The 13,065-nt window shown below is 36.3% G+C and overlaps 2 protein-coding genes across 3 annotated transcripts; one reads left to right on the top strand and one right to left on the bottom strand.

The window, feature by feature from the left end:
* Window positions 1–1,921: 1,921 nt before the first annotated feature.
* LOC125860738 (uncharacterized aarF domain-containing protein kinase At5g05200, chloroplastic) lies at window positions 1,922–8,077 on the top strand. Of its 2 annotated transcripts, XM_049540758.1 has the most exons (11): window positions 1,922–2,060; window positions 2,132–2,240; window positions 2,879–3,021; window positions 3,523–3,636; window positions 3,727–3,915; window positions 4,026–4,181; window positions 4,758–5,023; window positions 5,114–5,211; window positions 6,260–6,438; window positions 7,018–7,134; window positions 7,732–8,077. In XM_049540758.1, exons 1-11 carry the CDS (start codon window positions 1,995–1,997, stop codon window positions 7,903–7,905), a joined length of 1,611 nt encoding a protein of 536 aa, XP_049396715.1. In that variant the 5' UTR covers window positions 1,922–1,994; the 3' UTR covers window positions 7,906–8,077. The 2 variants fall into 2 exon arrangements, with proteins under 2 accessions (XP_049396715.1, XP_049396716.1); XM_049540759.1 differs by lacking the exon at window positions 2,879–3,021.
* Window positions 8,078–8,436: 359 nt separating this feature from the next.
* On the bottom strand, window positions 8,437–12,771 carry LOC125860733 (uncharacterized). The gene is made up of 3 exons (XM_049540751.1): window positions 12,573–12,771; window positions 12,008–12,143; window positions 8,437–11,520 (listed from the first exon to the last, which is right to left on the bottom strand). The coding sequence occupies exons 2-3, from the start codon at window positions 12,126–12,128 to the stop codon at window positions 8,807–8,809; spliced, it is 2,835 nt and encodes a 944-aa protein (XP_049396708.1). The 5' UTR covers window positions 12,129–12,143; window positions 12,573–12,771; the 3' UTR covers window positions 8,437–8,806.
* Between the last annotated feature and the right edge of the window lie 294 nt (window positions 12,772–13,065).

The following is a 13,065-nucleotide window of genomic DNA, read 5'->3' as shown; positions in this document are numbered from 1 at the left end:
TTTTTTTTGGGGGTGGGGGGTGACCGGAGAGGGGGGTGGGTGATCGAGGATCGGGATGAAAAAATAAAAATTTGAAGTTGAAAATATTTTTTAAAACATACTTAAATTTTTTTCTTTTTGAAGGGGGTTGGGGGCTCCTATGGGGTTGATGGAGGGGGGGGCGAGGATAGTGGTGGGGGGTAAAAAAATAAAAAATTGAAATTAGAAATATCTTTTAAAAATAATTTTTAATATTTTTTTGGGAGGGGATGGGGTAGGGGTGAGGATGGGGTAAAATATTTGAATTTAAAAACAATCTTTAAATTTTTTATTTTTTTTGGGGGGGGGGGGGTTGGTTGGGGGGGGTTTGAGGAATAAATTGATTTTTCAACAAAAAAATAATTGTAATTTGAAGTTGGAAGAGAATTTTGAAAAATGTTTTCCTTAAGTTTAGAAGGGAAGTCATTTTCCTTAAATTTGAGGAAAATGAGTAGATTTGGAAAACATTTTCCAAAACATTTAGTCCAACCAAACATGAGAAAATTGAAAAATATTTTTCGAAAAATGTTTTCCTTCATACCAAACACACCCTTAATTCGTCACTTTACACGTCATTTGCGAGTGTAACACACACCTTATATATTTTTGCTGGTATTAAAAAATGTCAAAATGATATAGTGGAACTGTACATCAGGTGTTTAAAATGAATATTGTCTAGTTAAGGTGTCTAAGTGAAACATTGTGCCAACTTTAGGAGGCCATCGATGGGTTAAGCCTCAAACAAATAGATAGATAGCAAATCAATATAACTCTAAAATAATACTCCCTCCGTCCCATTTTATATGTCACTTTTTTACTTTGCACTTGCATTAAGAAATGATGAACCTTTACCCTTCTACCCTTATTTAATTTTTTTGGAATTCAAGTTTTCAATCAATGAATATGAATTAATTTATTTTGATTAATTAATTTAACCAATGAACATTAATCATTTACTTAGTTTTTCTAAGTTGGTTAAAGATATATTTTCAAGGCTAATAACTCATATGAGTAAAAAAGGAACAATATGGTAATTTATGCATTGATTTTATGAAATGACAAATATTATGGACCAACTATTTATAGAAAGGGATGACATATAAAATGGAACGGAGGGAGTAGTACTACAGTAAAACCTCACTAAATTAATACTCGATTAATTAATAATATTTCTAAGATAATAATTTTCTCCGATCCCGACTTGGGTCAATGGAAAAAATCACTCATTTTGATAAGATAATAAGATAATATATTTTTAAAAGACCCATATATAAATGTATGGTTCCGTTAATATTATAAATTAATAAATTTTTAAAAGTAAAAATATATTTAAGAAAATTTAGTGAAATATAATTCTATTATGTTCTGTTTTTTGTTAAATTTAAATCTAGTTAAAACTCATCTCTAACTTTTAATTTTGTATCCAAATGTTTCGATGTTGTCTTTTCTAATTGCACCATAAAATTGTGAAGAGTTCTAGATGCATGTATTTCCTTATGCGTAACTGATTTCAAATGTATTGTATCATCTTCAACTTTATCATCAACATTGTTTTTCTAATGATATCCACAAATTTTTCTAAGTTCTGGACCTCCGAACATGTATCATTTTCACCCATCCAATAAATTATTAACGTCCATTTTATTGCGGTAACCAAGATCATTAATCATGATTTCAAGTTCATGAATGACATTTTCATATGTGGTTCTTTCAAATTCTTTGATAATTCATCCTTGAACAATCTTTTTGGTGTCGAAATGGTCTTTAAATTAATATTTTAATATATCTATAAAATTTCATGATCTCACCTATATTAATTTAGAGAGGTTTTAGTGTATTTTGATAATCATGCTAATGAGTAATGAGCATATGCTACGTGGCCTCCTATCTTTCACTGTTTCCGTCCGAGAATTTTACATGATCGACCAAAACTAAAGAAAATACAGTATTTTTCTTCTTTTCTTCATTTGAGAAAAATGGCAGTTGTTACAGTGTTGAGGGGCGTCTCTCATGGCCGCTTACCACTACTCCCTCACTCTCAGGTCTCCTTCTACTACCTTTTTTACCATCTGGGTATTTTGAATCTTTGAATTTAATTTCATTTATTTTGCAGTTGCCGATTGTTAGACCAAGAAACATTGCTTATCGCAATCGTCCCAATGTTTTGCAAGTTTTTGCTCGTTATTCTCAGGCACAGGATCTATTTACTTCTCGTCTTCAAGGTGCTTCATTTTCTGCCCTCTTTATTTCATTCATAAGCTGTTAATTCCCTTTTCCCCTATTAGGAACTAGGAAGAAGAAAACAGTAGTAATTATAATCACTCATTAGTCAAGCATTACCAGAATTACAACGTCTGGCAAAAAATCCCTCTTTATGTTATGGGCATGTGACTTCAGCTGTGGAAATAGCCTCTTGCTGTGTAGGATACACCCTTTCGACCTCACACATAACCAGAGCTTAGTGCACCGGGCAATGGAAATCTTTATAATTAAGGGGCAAATTCTTTTATAAAAGAGATTATGGGGAGAAATTATGGGTTCTTGAGTTTCTTCAGTGGGATTATGTTGTCAATTATCATAGGAAGAATTTCCCTGAAAGGAAGTACAATATATTGAACTTGGCAACTTTATTCTATTAATTTGCATTTGACAGTCCGGATGCCTTATGGTTTGGATTGTTCTGAGTTTTGATTTGGCACAGATATTTTAATCCACCTCATTAGGGGCACAGAATCAATTTGACATATAGGTTATGATGATAGGAAGCTTTTGGAAAATGCTTTGCATTTTAAGTATTCTGAAATACTTCGTAGTTTGTCATTGTTGAGTTTAACTCGAGCTATTTTTTTCTATCTGGTAGATCGTCTAGAGAACTTGCCCAAACTTGTGGAGGATATTGTCCAAACATCTCTAAGCACAGGTCCTCGTGGAGCCTTAAGGTTAGCTCAGGGTGTCCAAGCTGTAGTTGGAGTAGGCAGTGAGTGGCTGCAAGATGTATCTAAGGTAACAACTTCTAACTGCTAACTATCAACTTATTCTCAATAAAAAACAAATTTTATAAGTAACTACTAAGAAAATTTCATGGTGTGGTTCTGTTTTATCAACATATTTAAAGGGGTAATTCACAGTTGAATGTATATTGTTTCCCAAGTCCCATTAAGGTTCATGTTGTTCTGAACTAAATTACTTAAATGTATAAAATGAACTTTTTGTAAGTGTGGTAAAACCATATACCAGCTTGGGTGGTAATCATTACTATAGCACAGCTTCTTTAGTTGAACTCCTTGAGCTTTCAAAACCATGCAAATTTAGAATCCACAATTCAACTTGTACTTGAGCAATATTATGACTAAAGCACCCTACTCCACAACAAAAAGGGAAAGAATCTGTTTTGCTTGTTCTCTTGACTTATCTTTTCGAATAATCTTCTTCACCAAGTTCTTTCATAGATTTAGACTCTTAACAGGTGTAATTTTCTTTAATTTTATTTAATGTACTTTTTAGACGGCAAACTCGTCCACTGGACTACCGACTCAGCTGCAGCTTGGGCTATTATCTCCCCTATATTTGAGGAAATTGTTTGAACGCATGGGTGCAACTTATATCAAATTAGGTCAGGTAAGGATGAATCAAGATCATCTTACTGGCTGTCATGATCTTTCATTTACATGCCAATGACACATGACTTTATTGCCATACCATTTGCAGTTTATTGCATCCGCACCCACGTTGTTTCCACCGGAGTATGTTCAAGAATTCCAGTACTGTTTTGACAGGGCTCCTGCAGTTCCTTATGAACAGATCCAAACAATCTTGCGTGAGGAACTAGGCAGACCAATTGATACCGTGTTTGAATATATTGATCCCACACCAGTTGCCTCTGCATCGATTGCTCAGGTTCATGATTTTTTTCCGTTGTCTTGTGTTTCATGACAATTGATGATTCCATTCTTCAAAATGTTTTATCATCTGCTCTCTTAAATGGCTCAACTATGTTAAATTTTCAGGTGCATGGTGCAAGAATAAGAGGCACAGGAGAGGATGTAGTGATAAAGGTTTTGAAACCTGGAATAGAAGATATTTTGGTTGCAGATTTGAACTTTATTTACATTGCAGCACGTATCCTGGAGTTTTTGAGTCCCGATCTAAGCCGTGCATCTCTGGTATAATGCATATAGTTTTAAACATTTTACTGTGACTGCTGATATGATTGTTATTTTCCTCTAGAATTTCTACTCTTGTTATCTTTCGATGAATTATTAAAATTTATCCTCAAACTCTTAAGAAAAAGCATCCCCTGCCTCTTCATCAACAAAAGGAAAGAGGAGTGGTTCTTGGAACACATACTACTTTCTGAAACAGCTTCTTAAACTAAAGTAATGGGCATCTCTAACACCATAACTGCAATTTAAACCTTAACCTGTCTAATGTAAATCCTTTCTTGCTCATTGGTTGGATTATACGTTGCCAGATTGTAATGTTATATAGATTTTGCCTATATGTAGAAGGTGTGGCCCTGTTGCATCTCTTTTATTCATACTATTGTCCAAATTATACTTTTTTTGTATTTTTTATTTTTATTTATTGCTGCTCTATTTCAATTTTGGTGACTAGTTCTTGTGAACTTGTTGGGACTGGAGCATGTTTCCATATAAACAATAGTTTTGCTTTTGTCTATGTCTCAAACTTCCTCACCACCCTGTCCCAAATTTGTTTCCTTATTTGCAATTTTTATACAGGTTGCTATTGTCAAAGACATACGAGAATCAATGCTAGAAGAAGTTGACTTCAACAAGGAGGCTACAAATGTTGAGTCATTTAGGAGTTATTTAGCAGCCATGGGACTAACTAGGCAGGCCACTGCTCCAAAAGTCTACCGTCAATACAGTACTAAGCGTGTTCTGACTATGGAGAGGCTATATGGAGTACCTTTGACAGACTTAGACTCTATTAAGTCACTGGTTTCCAGTCCTGAGACCAGTCTTATTACTGCCCTAAATGTTTGGTAACATTTCTGATCTTGTTTTAGTCTGTTTGGCTTTTATGTTCAGTTTACTCTGACCAGTAGAGTTTGTTATCTTTGGCCCATATGCAGGTTTGGAAGCCTGCTTGCCTGTGAATCTTTCCATGCCGATGTACATGCTGGCAATTTGTGGCAACTACGTGATGGGCGTATTGGGTTCCTTGACTTCGGTACCTACACATCTTTTCTCTTCCATCCTTCTTTTGTTTTTTTTTTTTGGCTACAAAGTAGGCCAAAAGTTTGTGTGGGCTGTCGATAATTGGTGTCATCTGCTTCATATTTTTTATGTGTTTCTTCAGAATATATATAATTCTTTCTTTTTTGTCTGAGCCCAGGGCCAGCATGACAATCATTTAAGAGAAAGAAAGTGCATGAGAATAGTTTTCAGAAAAAGGCTACAAGGAAAATGCACAAGATACGAAACTTATGTCCTAGTGGATATTCTGCTCAGTAAAAGGAATAATTGGTTAAAATTGTCATGTAGCAAGATACTCAGTTTTGTACAAAGTTCTAACTGAATACTCCCTCTATCCCAATTTATGTGGCGGGGTTTGACTGGGGCCTGGGCATGGAGGTTAACAATGAAAGACCTTAGAAACTTGCGGTCTAACACAAGCCATAGAGATTTGTGTTGTTATGAATCATCTTAAGAACAAATGAGAAGTTAAAAGTTAAATTGTTTCTAAATAAGGAAGTATGACATTCTATTTGGAACAAATTAAAAAGGAAAGTATGCTGCATAAATTGAGACGGAGGGAGTATTAGTTATCTACCTGATTTTTTGTAGAAGCTTATATTTATAAATGAAATGCAGTCTTAGGATCACCAACTTTTGCTAGCAAATAGTTTACCAACTTGGATGGCAAAGCAATTTCTGACCCATTTGCTGGTTGAGAAACTGCTGACTAGTCATCATGGATTCCTTTTCTTAAGTAAGGATTCAGAAAACTGTGTTCTGTCTCATTCCTGATCAAACTTCAATAGATTATTTAGCTCTAGTTTCCCGATGAGAATGTTATTAGCAGCTAGTTTTATTTATTTAACCACATATATTGATCTGTGCAGACTCTACATTAATTTTTTCCTATAGTTGGGGTATGGGCATGCTAATTTAAGTTACATATCGAAAATGGGCATGCCAATTGAGTTAAAACTTCCCTGTTAACATCTTTTCAATCAAACGGAAATACTAGAAAAGGTTAAGGATTTTCTATGCAGGAATTGTTGGTCGTATATCTCCAAAGACATGGGCTGCTATGGAAGTATTTCTGCAATCTATAGCAATTGAAGATTATGAGTCGATGGCATCTGCTCTAATTGACATGGGTGCTACTGGAAAGGATGTGGACTCGAAGGCTTTTGCAAGGGACTTGGAGAAAATATTTTTGTCAATTCAGGTAAAATATAAGATCCAGCATAAGTTCTGATGAAAGTTTTATATGCTGCTGTTACCTTTTCTTCCCTTAAAGTTCCTGTGTATACTTGTCCTTGGGTTGGAATTGGCTAGTCAATGTTTATTGGCTACATATGGTTCATCAACCAAAGAGCCATATTTTTGAAGGCTGCAAGACTGGAAAAAGTTATTATATTTCTCCATCATTAACTGACAAATAGAAGGACATAAGCGAGAAAGCAATCTGAAATGAATCAAATGGAGGTGGTTTTGAATTCTATCATTTCATCCTTGTCCTGAACCTAGTCAACTGTTAATTCAGAGACTGAAGTTTTGAATATGATGGATGTCTTATTATAGAATTTCCTTTGTTGGAATCCTAGTCAAGTAAAAAGATAAGAGAGAGGAAGCCCTTCTGGGAAATAGTAGTTATTAGTTTTGGATGGTAAGTCATTGATGTCTTCATTCTGGGCAGCTCTCCTGCCTGGAGAACCACAAATTTCACGCTACAAAATTTTGATTTCATTGGACTAGCTGAGCTTCAACTAATAATTTTCTGACCCATATCGTTATTTCTACACAGGATTTAGATACAGAAATCATTGTTGCAGCTGCCAGGGACACAAGTACAAATGCTACTACTGTTGCTGCCAATGTAGCATTTGATGAGAGACAGATGAATGCACTATTTCTGGACGTGGTAATGCAATTTTAGCTCTAGTATTAATCTATACATATTCTTTTCCACAGCTATGGCTTTGTGCTTCAAACTTATGACGTAACCAAAGTCAGACATCACTTTCCTATTTGGTCCTAAGTTTGCATGATTAATAAAAACAAGGCCATTTGTCTAGAAGTATCACATACTCTTCTGTTTTACTTCTTTTTCTGGTACTCGAGATGTCCTGATATTAGGCTAATTATATGTGAAATGAACAGTTTATTAGATCTCCAGTGCGAAATGTCAAATAAATGCAGCAAAAAGTGTTGCATTTTGTCTTCTAAAAATCTTTTTATCATACAAAAAAATGCTGAACTAGTACATAGGCTTAAGTGCAGATGTTTATATCTTTTTCACTTTGGTGTAAGATGCAGAATGTTTATGATACTGACACCTCATTTGTATTCCTTAGTTCCTTCCATTCATAAATGGACACCGAGTTTTTGCTTGTACATATTCATGCACTTTTGTGGAATAAGATACTTACAGAGGAAAGAAATGAAATAAAATGCTGTTATTTTTCTCCTTGTCCCTGTAACCTCTATTTTCTGATCCATGTTCTTCAATGTTTGGCAGGTTAGAGTTAGTGAATCTTATGGATTGAAATTTCCTCGTGAGTTTGCGCTTTTGATGAAGCAACTTCTCTATTTTGACCGCTACACCAGATTGTTAGCTCCAAACATGAACATGTATCGAGATCAGAGGATCAACGTTGTCTCTAATCAAAGACAAAGGAACATATACCAATGATGATTGTAAGTCACACCAAGAGATTGTTGCCTTCCTGGGATTTTCTAATATACTGTAGTCTGTAAGTTGTAACCTATCAAAAGAAAAGATTTTCTAATATACTGTATATAATAGCAAACTTTGAAAAGAAATTGTATCATATTTTCTGATGTATGTTGTTGGTTGATGTGTAGAGAACTTTGAATTTTTGTTCGTTCTCCACCCTAATAATATCTCTACTATACGACCATTAACTAGAATATGTCTGATGGCTGACTAATTGATGACATGTAACAATAGTTCAACCCATACCCAATATTATCCAAACTCATTCCAAATATTAATGGTTAAACTGCGATAAGAATGTCCTCAAGTAATCGTTGTTCTATATGTAGCTTTCCCCAACCTTGTGAAGGTAGAGAGGTTGTTTCCGACACACCCTTGGCTCAAGTGAAGCATATAAAGAATAATGGAGACAAGAACAGTGGCAACCACAAACAGTATGATAAACGACAATATTGATAAGGGAATTAAACAATGAACTTTAGAAGATAAGAAGAAAAACTGAATATGTCCTTTATTCTAAATATACATATAATTATCATCACACAAATAACTAGAAATCCAGACACTTTTACCATGAACACCTCAATTTTTCTATACAACCTACAAGCTGCCACTTTGATTTCACCTGTACATAGTGTGAAGTGAAGAACTATAGAGAAAAAAATGATACTCAGGATATACAAATGGATGAGCACCTGAACGAAATATTGTTTGTGTTTCAACATCTTTAACACCAAGAATATCGATCCCTTTATGTCAAGTATCTATCAAAAATGATCAATCTATTGCTCTTTGTTGCCTAATGACTTGCCTCTTTCTTTTTGATCGTTGTTTCATTTCCTGAAAGTTGAGCCAGTCACCAATGTATCACTTCGCTTGGCGATTCATAACCCATAAGCCGATGAAGAGGAGAGCCTCCGTTTGGTCGTACTTCCTCAATTTCTGAAGATGATACTTTTCCCCACTTAGACATCTTAGCTGAAGGCTCTGGTGATCCAACGGTCCCCACACGAGGTTCCCTCATGACGGATTTCATTTTTCTGTCTTTTGTGGGAGCATAAGAACTACTAGAGGAGATCTCTCCATTGAAAGAGGTCCTTCCACGAGGTTGAATTGGAGGTAGTGAAGATTCCCCTTCAGTAGAGATGCTTCTGCAGAAAGATGGTCCCAAATCATCAGAACATGATATTCGTTCAGTACGGGGACAAGAATTAAGATGATATTCATATGCCAGATTTTGATGATCAGTGACACCAGTGTTGTCATCAACCTCACTTGGTGGAGGAGCTAAAGCCTCTGCATGGAATGGGACTACATGTATCTGGTTTTGGAGAGAAAACTTCAGCACCTTTCTACAAGCATTGCATCTAAGCTGATGGCATCTCCTTTTGAAAAGAAGAAAGTCTGCAGGCAGCTGTAGAAGTTCGTTGCAGTAGTAACAAGAAATTATTGGTGCTCCACCAGCTACTGGTCGGAGATGCCGCATTTTTGAGTATTTTTCTCGCAGATACAATTTCTTCATCTCATGATCTTTGTGCCTCCTATCATCAGATTTTGTATCATGGTCCCATCGAGAATACTCAGAGCTTGAGTAATGCTGAGGGCTTGAAGAATCAGACTGGAGGTGATTGCAACAGTTACAGCTGGAATAGCCAACCCCACAGCCTTTGTTATAGCAAACTGAAGGATGCAGCTGCGCAGAGAAATGCTGGACCTTAGGGGAGCGATGTGAACACAGGCAATCAGCTTGGTGCCTGTAATGTGAAACCTCTGCAGAAAAAGGTATTCTTGAGCTTTTACGTTGTTGCGGCCAGCCTTCTCCATGACTGCATCTTGAAGGATATCTAGAATAGTTCAAATCACCACTTACTTCACCATCTTCCAAAAACTGATCATAGTATGAGGGTTTATACTCTTCATCCCTTATTGGCTCTGCAGAAAATCGCCCATTGGCACCATTGGCCATCCTTGTAGTAATACGTGTCTGGCGCAATTGATCTTCAAGTTCATACACCATTCTCAACAATTGTATTTTGTCTGGTTCTGAATCTGACGGCATTCTGGGTGGAAGGAGACTAGAATGGTGGGTCATATTCTTCCGATAATTTGAAGGGTTTCCATGCTTTTGTCCTGCATGAGAACCTGTTGAAATAAACGGAAATGTTGTGGCATGCTCATCCTTGTCCGATGTCATTCTACCTCCAGAGGCCTGACCACGTTTTCTAGGCTGAGGCTTCTGACTCCAGTTGCTGCCTTCTGTAGCTTGATGACTCCTTCCTGGTAATGCTGTGGAAAAGTTCATTGCTCGCTGAACCATCTTTGACTCACCGCTCATTGCGTGGTTTACTCGGCTTCTACCATCCAAAAGAAACTCACCAGGGCTGACAGGGTATGCTTCCTTAAACTTTCTTACAGGTTGGTGATTGTACTGATCAGGTAAATGATCATCCCCGTCACATGAAGATGCACTGCCATCATAGCCATAGTAACTTCTGTGTGTAGGAGATCTGATCATATTTCTGCGATTGACAGGAGGCTCAGATCGATAAATATTTAGCGGTTGATTTTCTAATGTATCCATAGAGCTTATACGGTCAAAACCTGAGGGAATCTCTTTATGAAATTGCTCAAATTGCTCATAATCAGTAGCCATCAAAGTGTCTGATGTGATGCTTTCATTCAAAATACTTTGGAACATGTCAGAGCATACAGATGACTGCTTCTCAAAGTCACAGGCTACCTCAGCAGATAAAGAGGTTTCCTTGGCATACCTTACATTTTCAGAAGATTCTGCATTGTGACCTTGGAAATCATTTTGGCCCCTTCCAATGATTTGTTCCACAAGAGATTTGCTTTCAATTCCATCTTCATGTGCCCTACTTCCAGGAGACACTTTATCTCTGTGAACGACACATCCAGAGTAAGTAGAATTCTCATCAAGGGAGTTACTCTTATGATTAACTCCACTTCTATTTTGATCATTCACAGTGCAGCTATCCACAAGGAAGTTGTCTTCATCCAGTTCCAGTTGCTCTGTCACTTCAAGGGGTAAACCTTCTATATCTTGTTCAGTTTCATGGAATGAACATCCAGTGTCTTTATCCAGCTCCAGTTTCTCTCTTTCTTCAATGGCTGAACCTTCGGCATCTTCTTTGGCTTCAACAATTGGACTTCCCAGTTCAGGACAAGCAAGTTGATCTGAGCTAGCAAGTCTATTGGAGAAATCTTCACCTCCTGCTAACTGGTGGTGATCCCGAGATCCATTTTCATATTGTTCTGTCTTTACATCCAAAGAACAATTGTGTTCATCTCCTTTATGTACTGCAGATTTGGATAAAGGATCTTCTTTCTCAAGGCAGCTAACCCCAGAAGAGCTTGGAAGCTCATCGGTGGAGTTTAACTGTCGAGGTAGCTCCTTGTTACAGTCTCCAGCGCCCCCTTGATCTGACTTCTTCCATTCGTTCCGTGAAGAATCTCCTTTCAAAGGAGGACAAGCTTCTTCACTTGCGCTGCTTATTTCATTCTGATCAAGTACGTTGTTCTTTGTAGGAGCTCTTTTCCTATTCTTAGCTGCATCCAAGATAAAATTTGTGAGGAAGTCATTTCAACTTAAACCATAATTCACTTATGTAAAAAACTCCCCACACCCCTCTTTTTTCGAGAATTAATCACATATAAGAATTAAAGATCTAATTCTACTGGCATACTAGGTTACCTATTGAACTACTCTCAAATGCAAAGGATCTCCGGACTCCAGATAGTTGATACCACCAATAATTGTTCGCATTCCTTTATTTTTATCCAACAAAACTAGTTCTTTAGCATAGAAGTGTTACTAAAGCTGTAAGAAAGAGGTTATCTAACAAGCCTAGATCTTTTTGTTGGGGTGACTAGATCTTTTTCTTTTTCCTCCAACACTACATGTATTAACATAGGATGGGAGCGTTGGCGCAATGTAAGAGTTCAAGCCAACACAATGTCATGAACCATGACAAGACGACAGCTTAGTGCGTTGGACTAAAGAAAATTGTAAAATATACAAGGAAAGAAAAATGACCTTGGAGAATTGTGCCACATCCTCCACACTTGTAGACAGGAATGTCTGCTAACTCGGGAAGAACCAATTGGCATTTGGGACATCTAACAAACCGAACTTTAGTTGTAGCTTGATTACTCATGTTAGCTACCAGAAACTGCAAAAAAGAAGAAACCATTTGAATATGAACAACATAGCAGGTCAAATACTACTATGAAATAACTCTATTTCCAAAAAAAATATATATTGTATGTTTCCTTTTCCATTCTACGTTAATCCTCCGTAACTAAAAAAGGCGACTCCGTACCCGATACAAGCCTTGTTGGTGCTCTGAAATAATTCAATTGGAAGAATTGCTGATTGACGGAACCAAAAAGTAGCTAATGTTTCATTAAAGCATATGTATAGAATAGATCCAGAAGGATTGGGGATCATAAGATTTAAACTCCAAAGTCAAAAGAATGATAAATACAGAAACCCGAAAAAAAGAAGATGAAAATTCAACCATTGAAAGAGCATAATAAACTATCAAAACAATTTTTCATGGAGAAAACTCATTTGGTCGAGGAAGAAAAGATATACGAACCTGGGAAAGAAATTAGTTAGAAGAAGAAGGTTACGTTAGCGCCAAGTATTTGTGTAATAGCATTATAGTAAGTATCAACACCCGACCTCATTTTCTTCTTCTTCTTCTTCTTCCAGAGAGAGAGAGAGAGAAAAGTCTTCCCTGGCGTGTAGAAAAGAAAGGTTGTCAACCCACAAGTCTAAGCTTCTCCAATATAGTAGTATCTATATTTTCTTCTCTCTTTTTTTCTGTGTGAAATTGTAAAGAAAAAGTAGCTAGTTTGTTGTGAACGGAGGGAAGAAACAGGGGAAAGAAGGAAGTTGGAATCGGCGATCAAATATTTAATGCGGAAAGAAAGATAAAGTTTTACACCCTCCTCATTCAACCATACTTGTGTTGTTCACTATATTATTTTGAAATGTCCAATAATATTATTTATTTTAGAAAATTAATAGATAATTTTATGTTTAATTTCTAATTCATTCTTATAGTCATCTTTCTATTATATTTTTCA

The sequence above is a fragment of the Solanum stenotomum genome, chromosome 3 (assembly GCF_019186545.1).
Source record: "Solanum stenotomum isolate F172 chromosome 3, ASM1918654v1, whole genome shotgun sequence".
Lineage (NCBI taxonomy): Eukaryota > Viridiplantae > Streptophyta > Magnoliopsida > Solanales > Solanaceae > Solanum > Solanum stenotomum.
The sequence above is the reverse complement of the archived record's forward strand: the minus strand, read 5'-3'. Positions and strand labels throughout refer to the sequence as shown.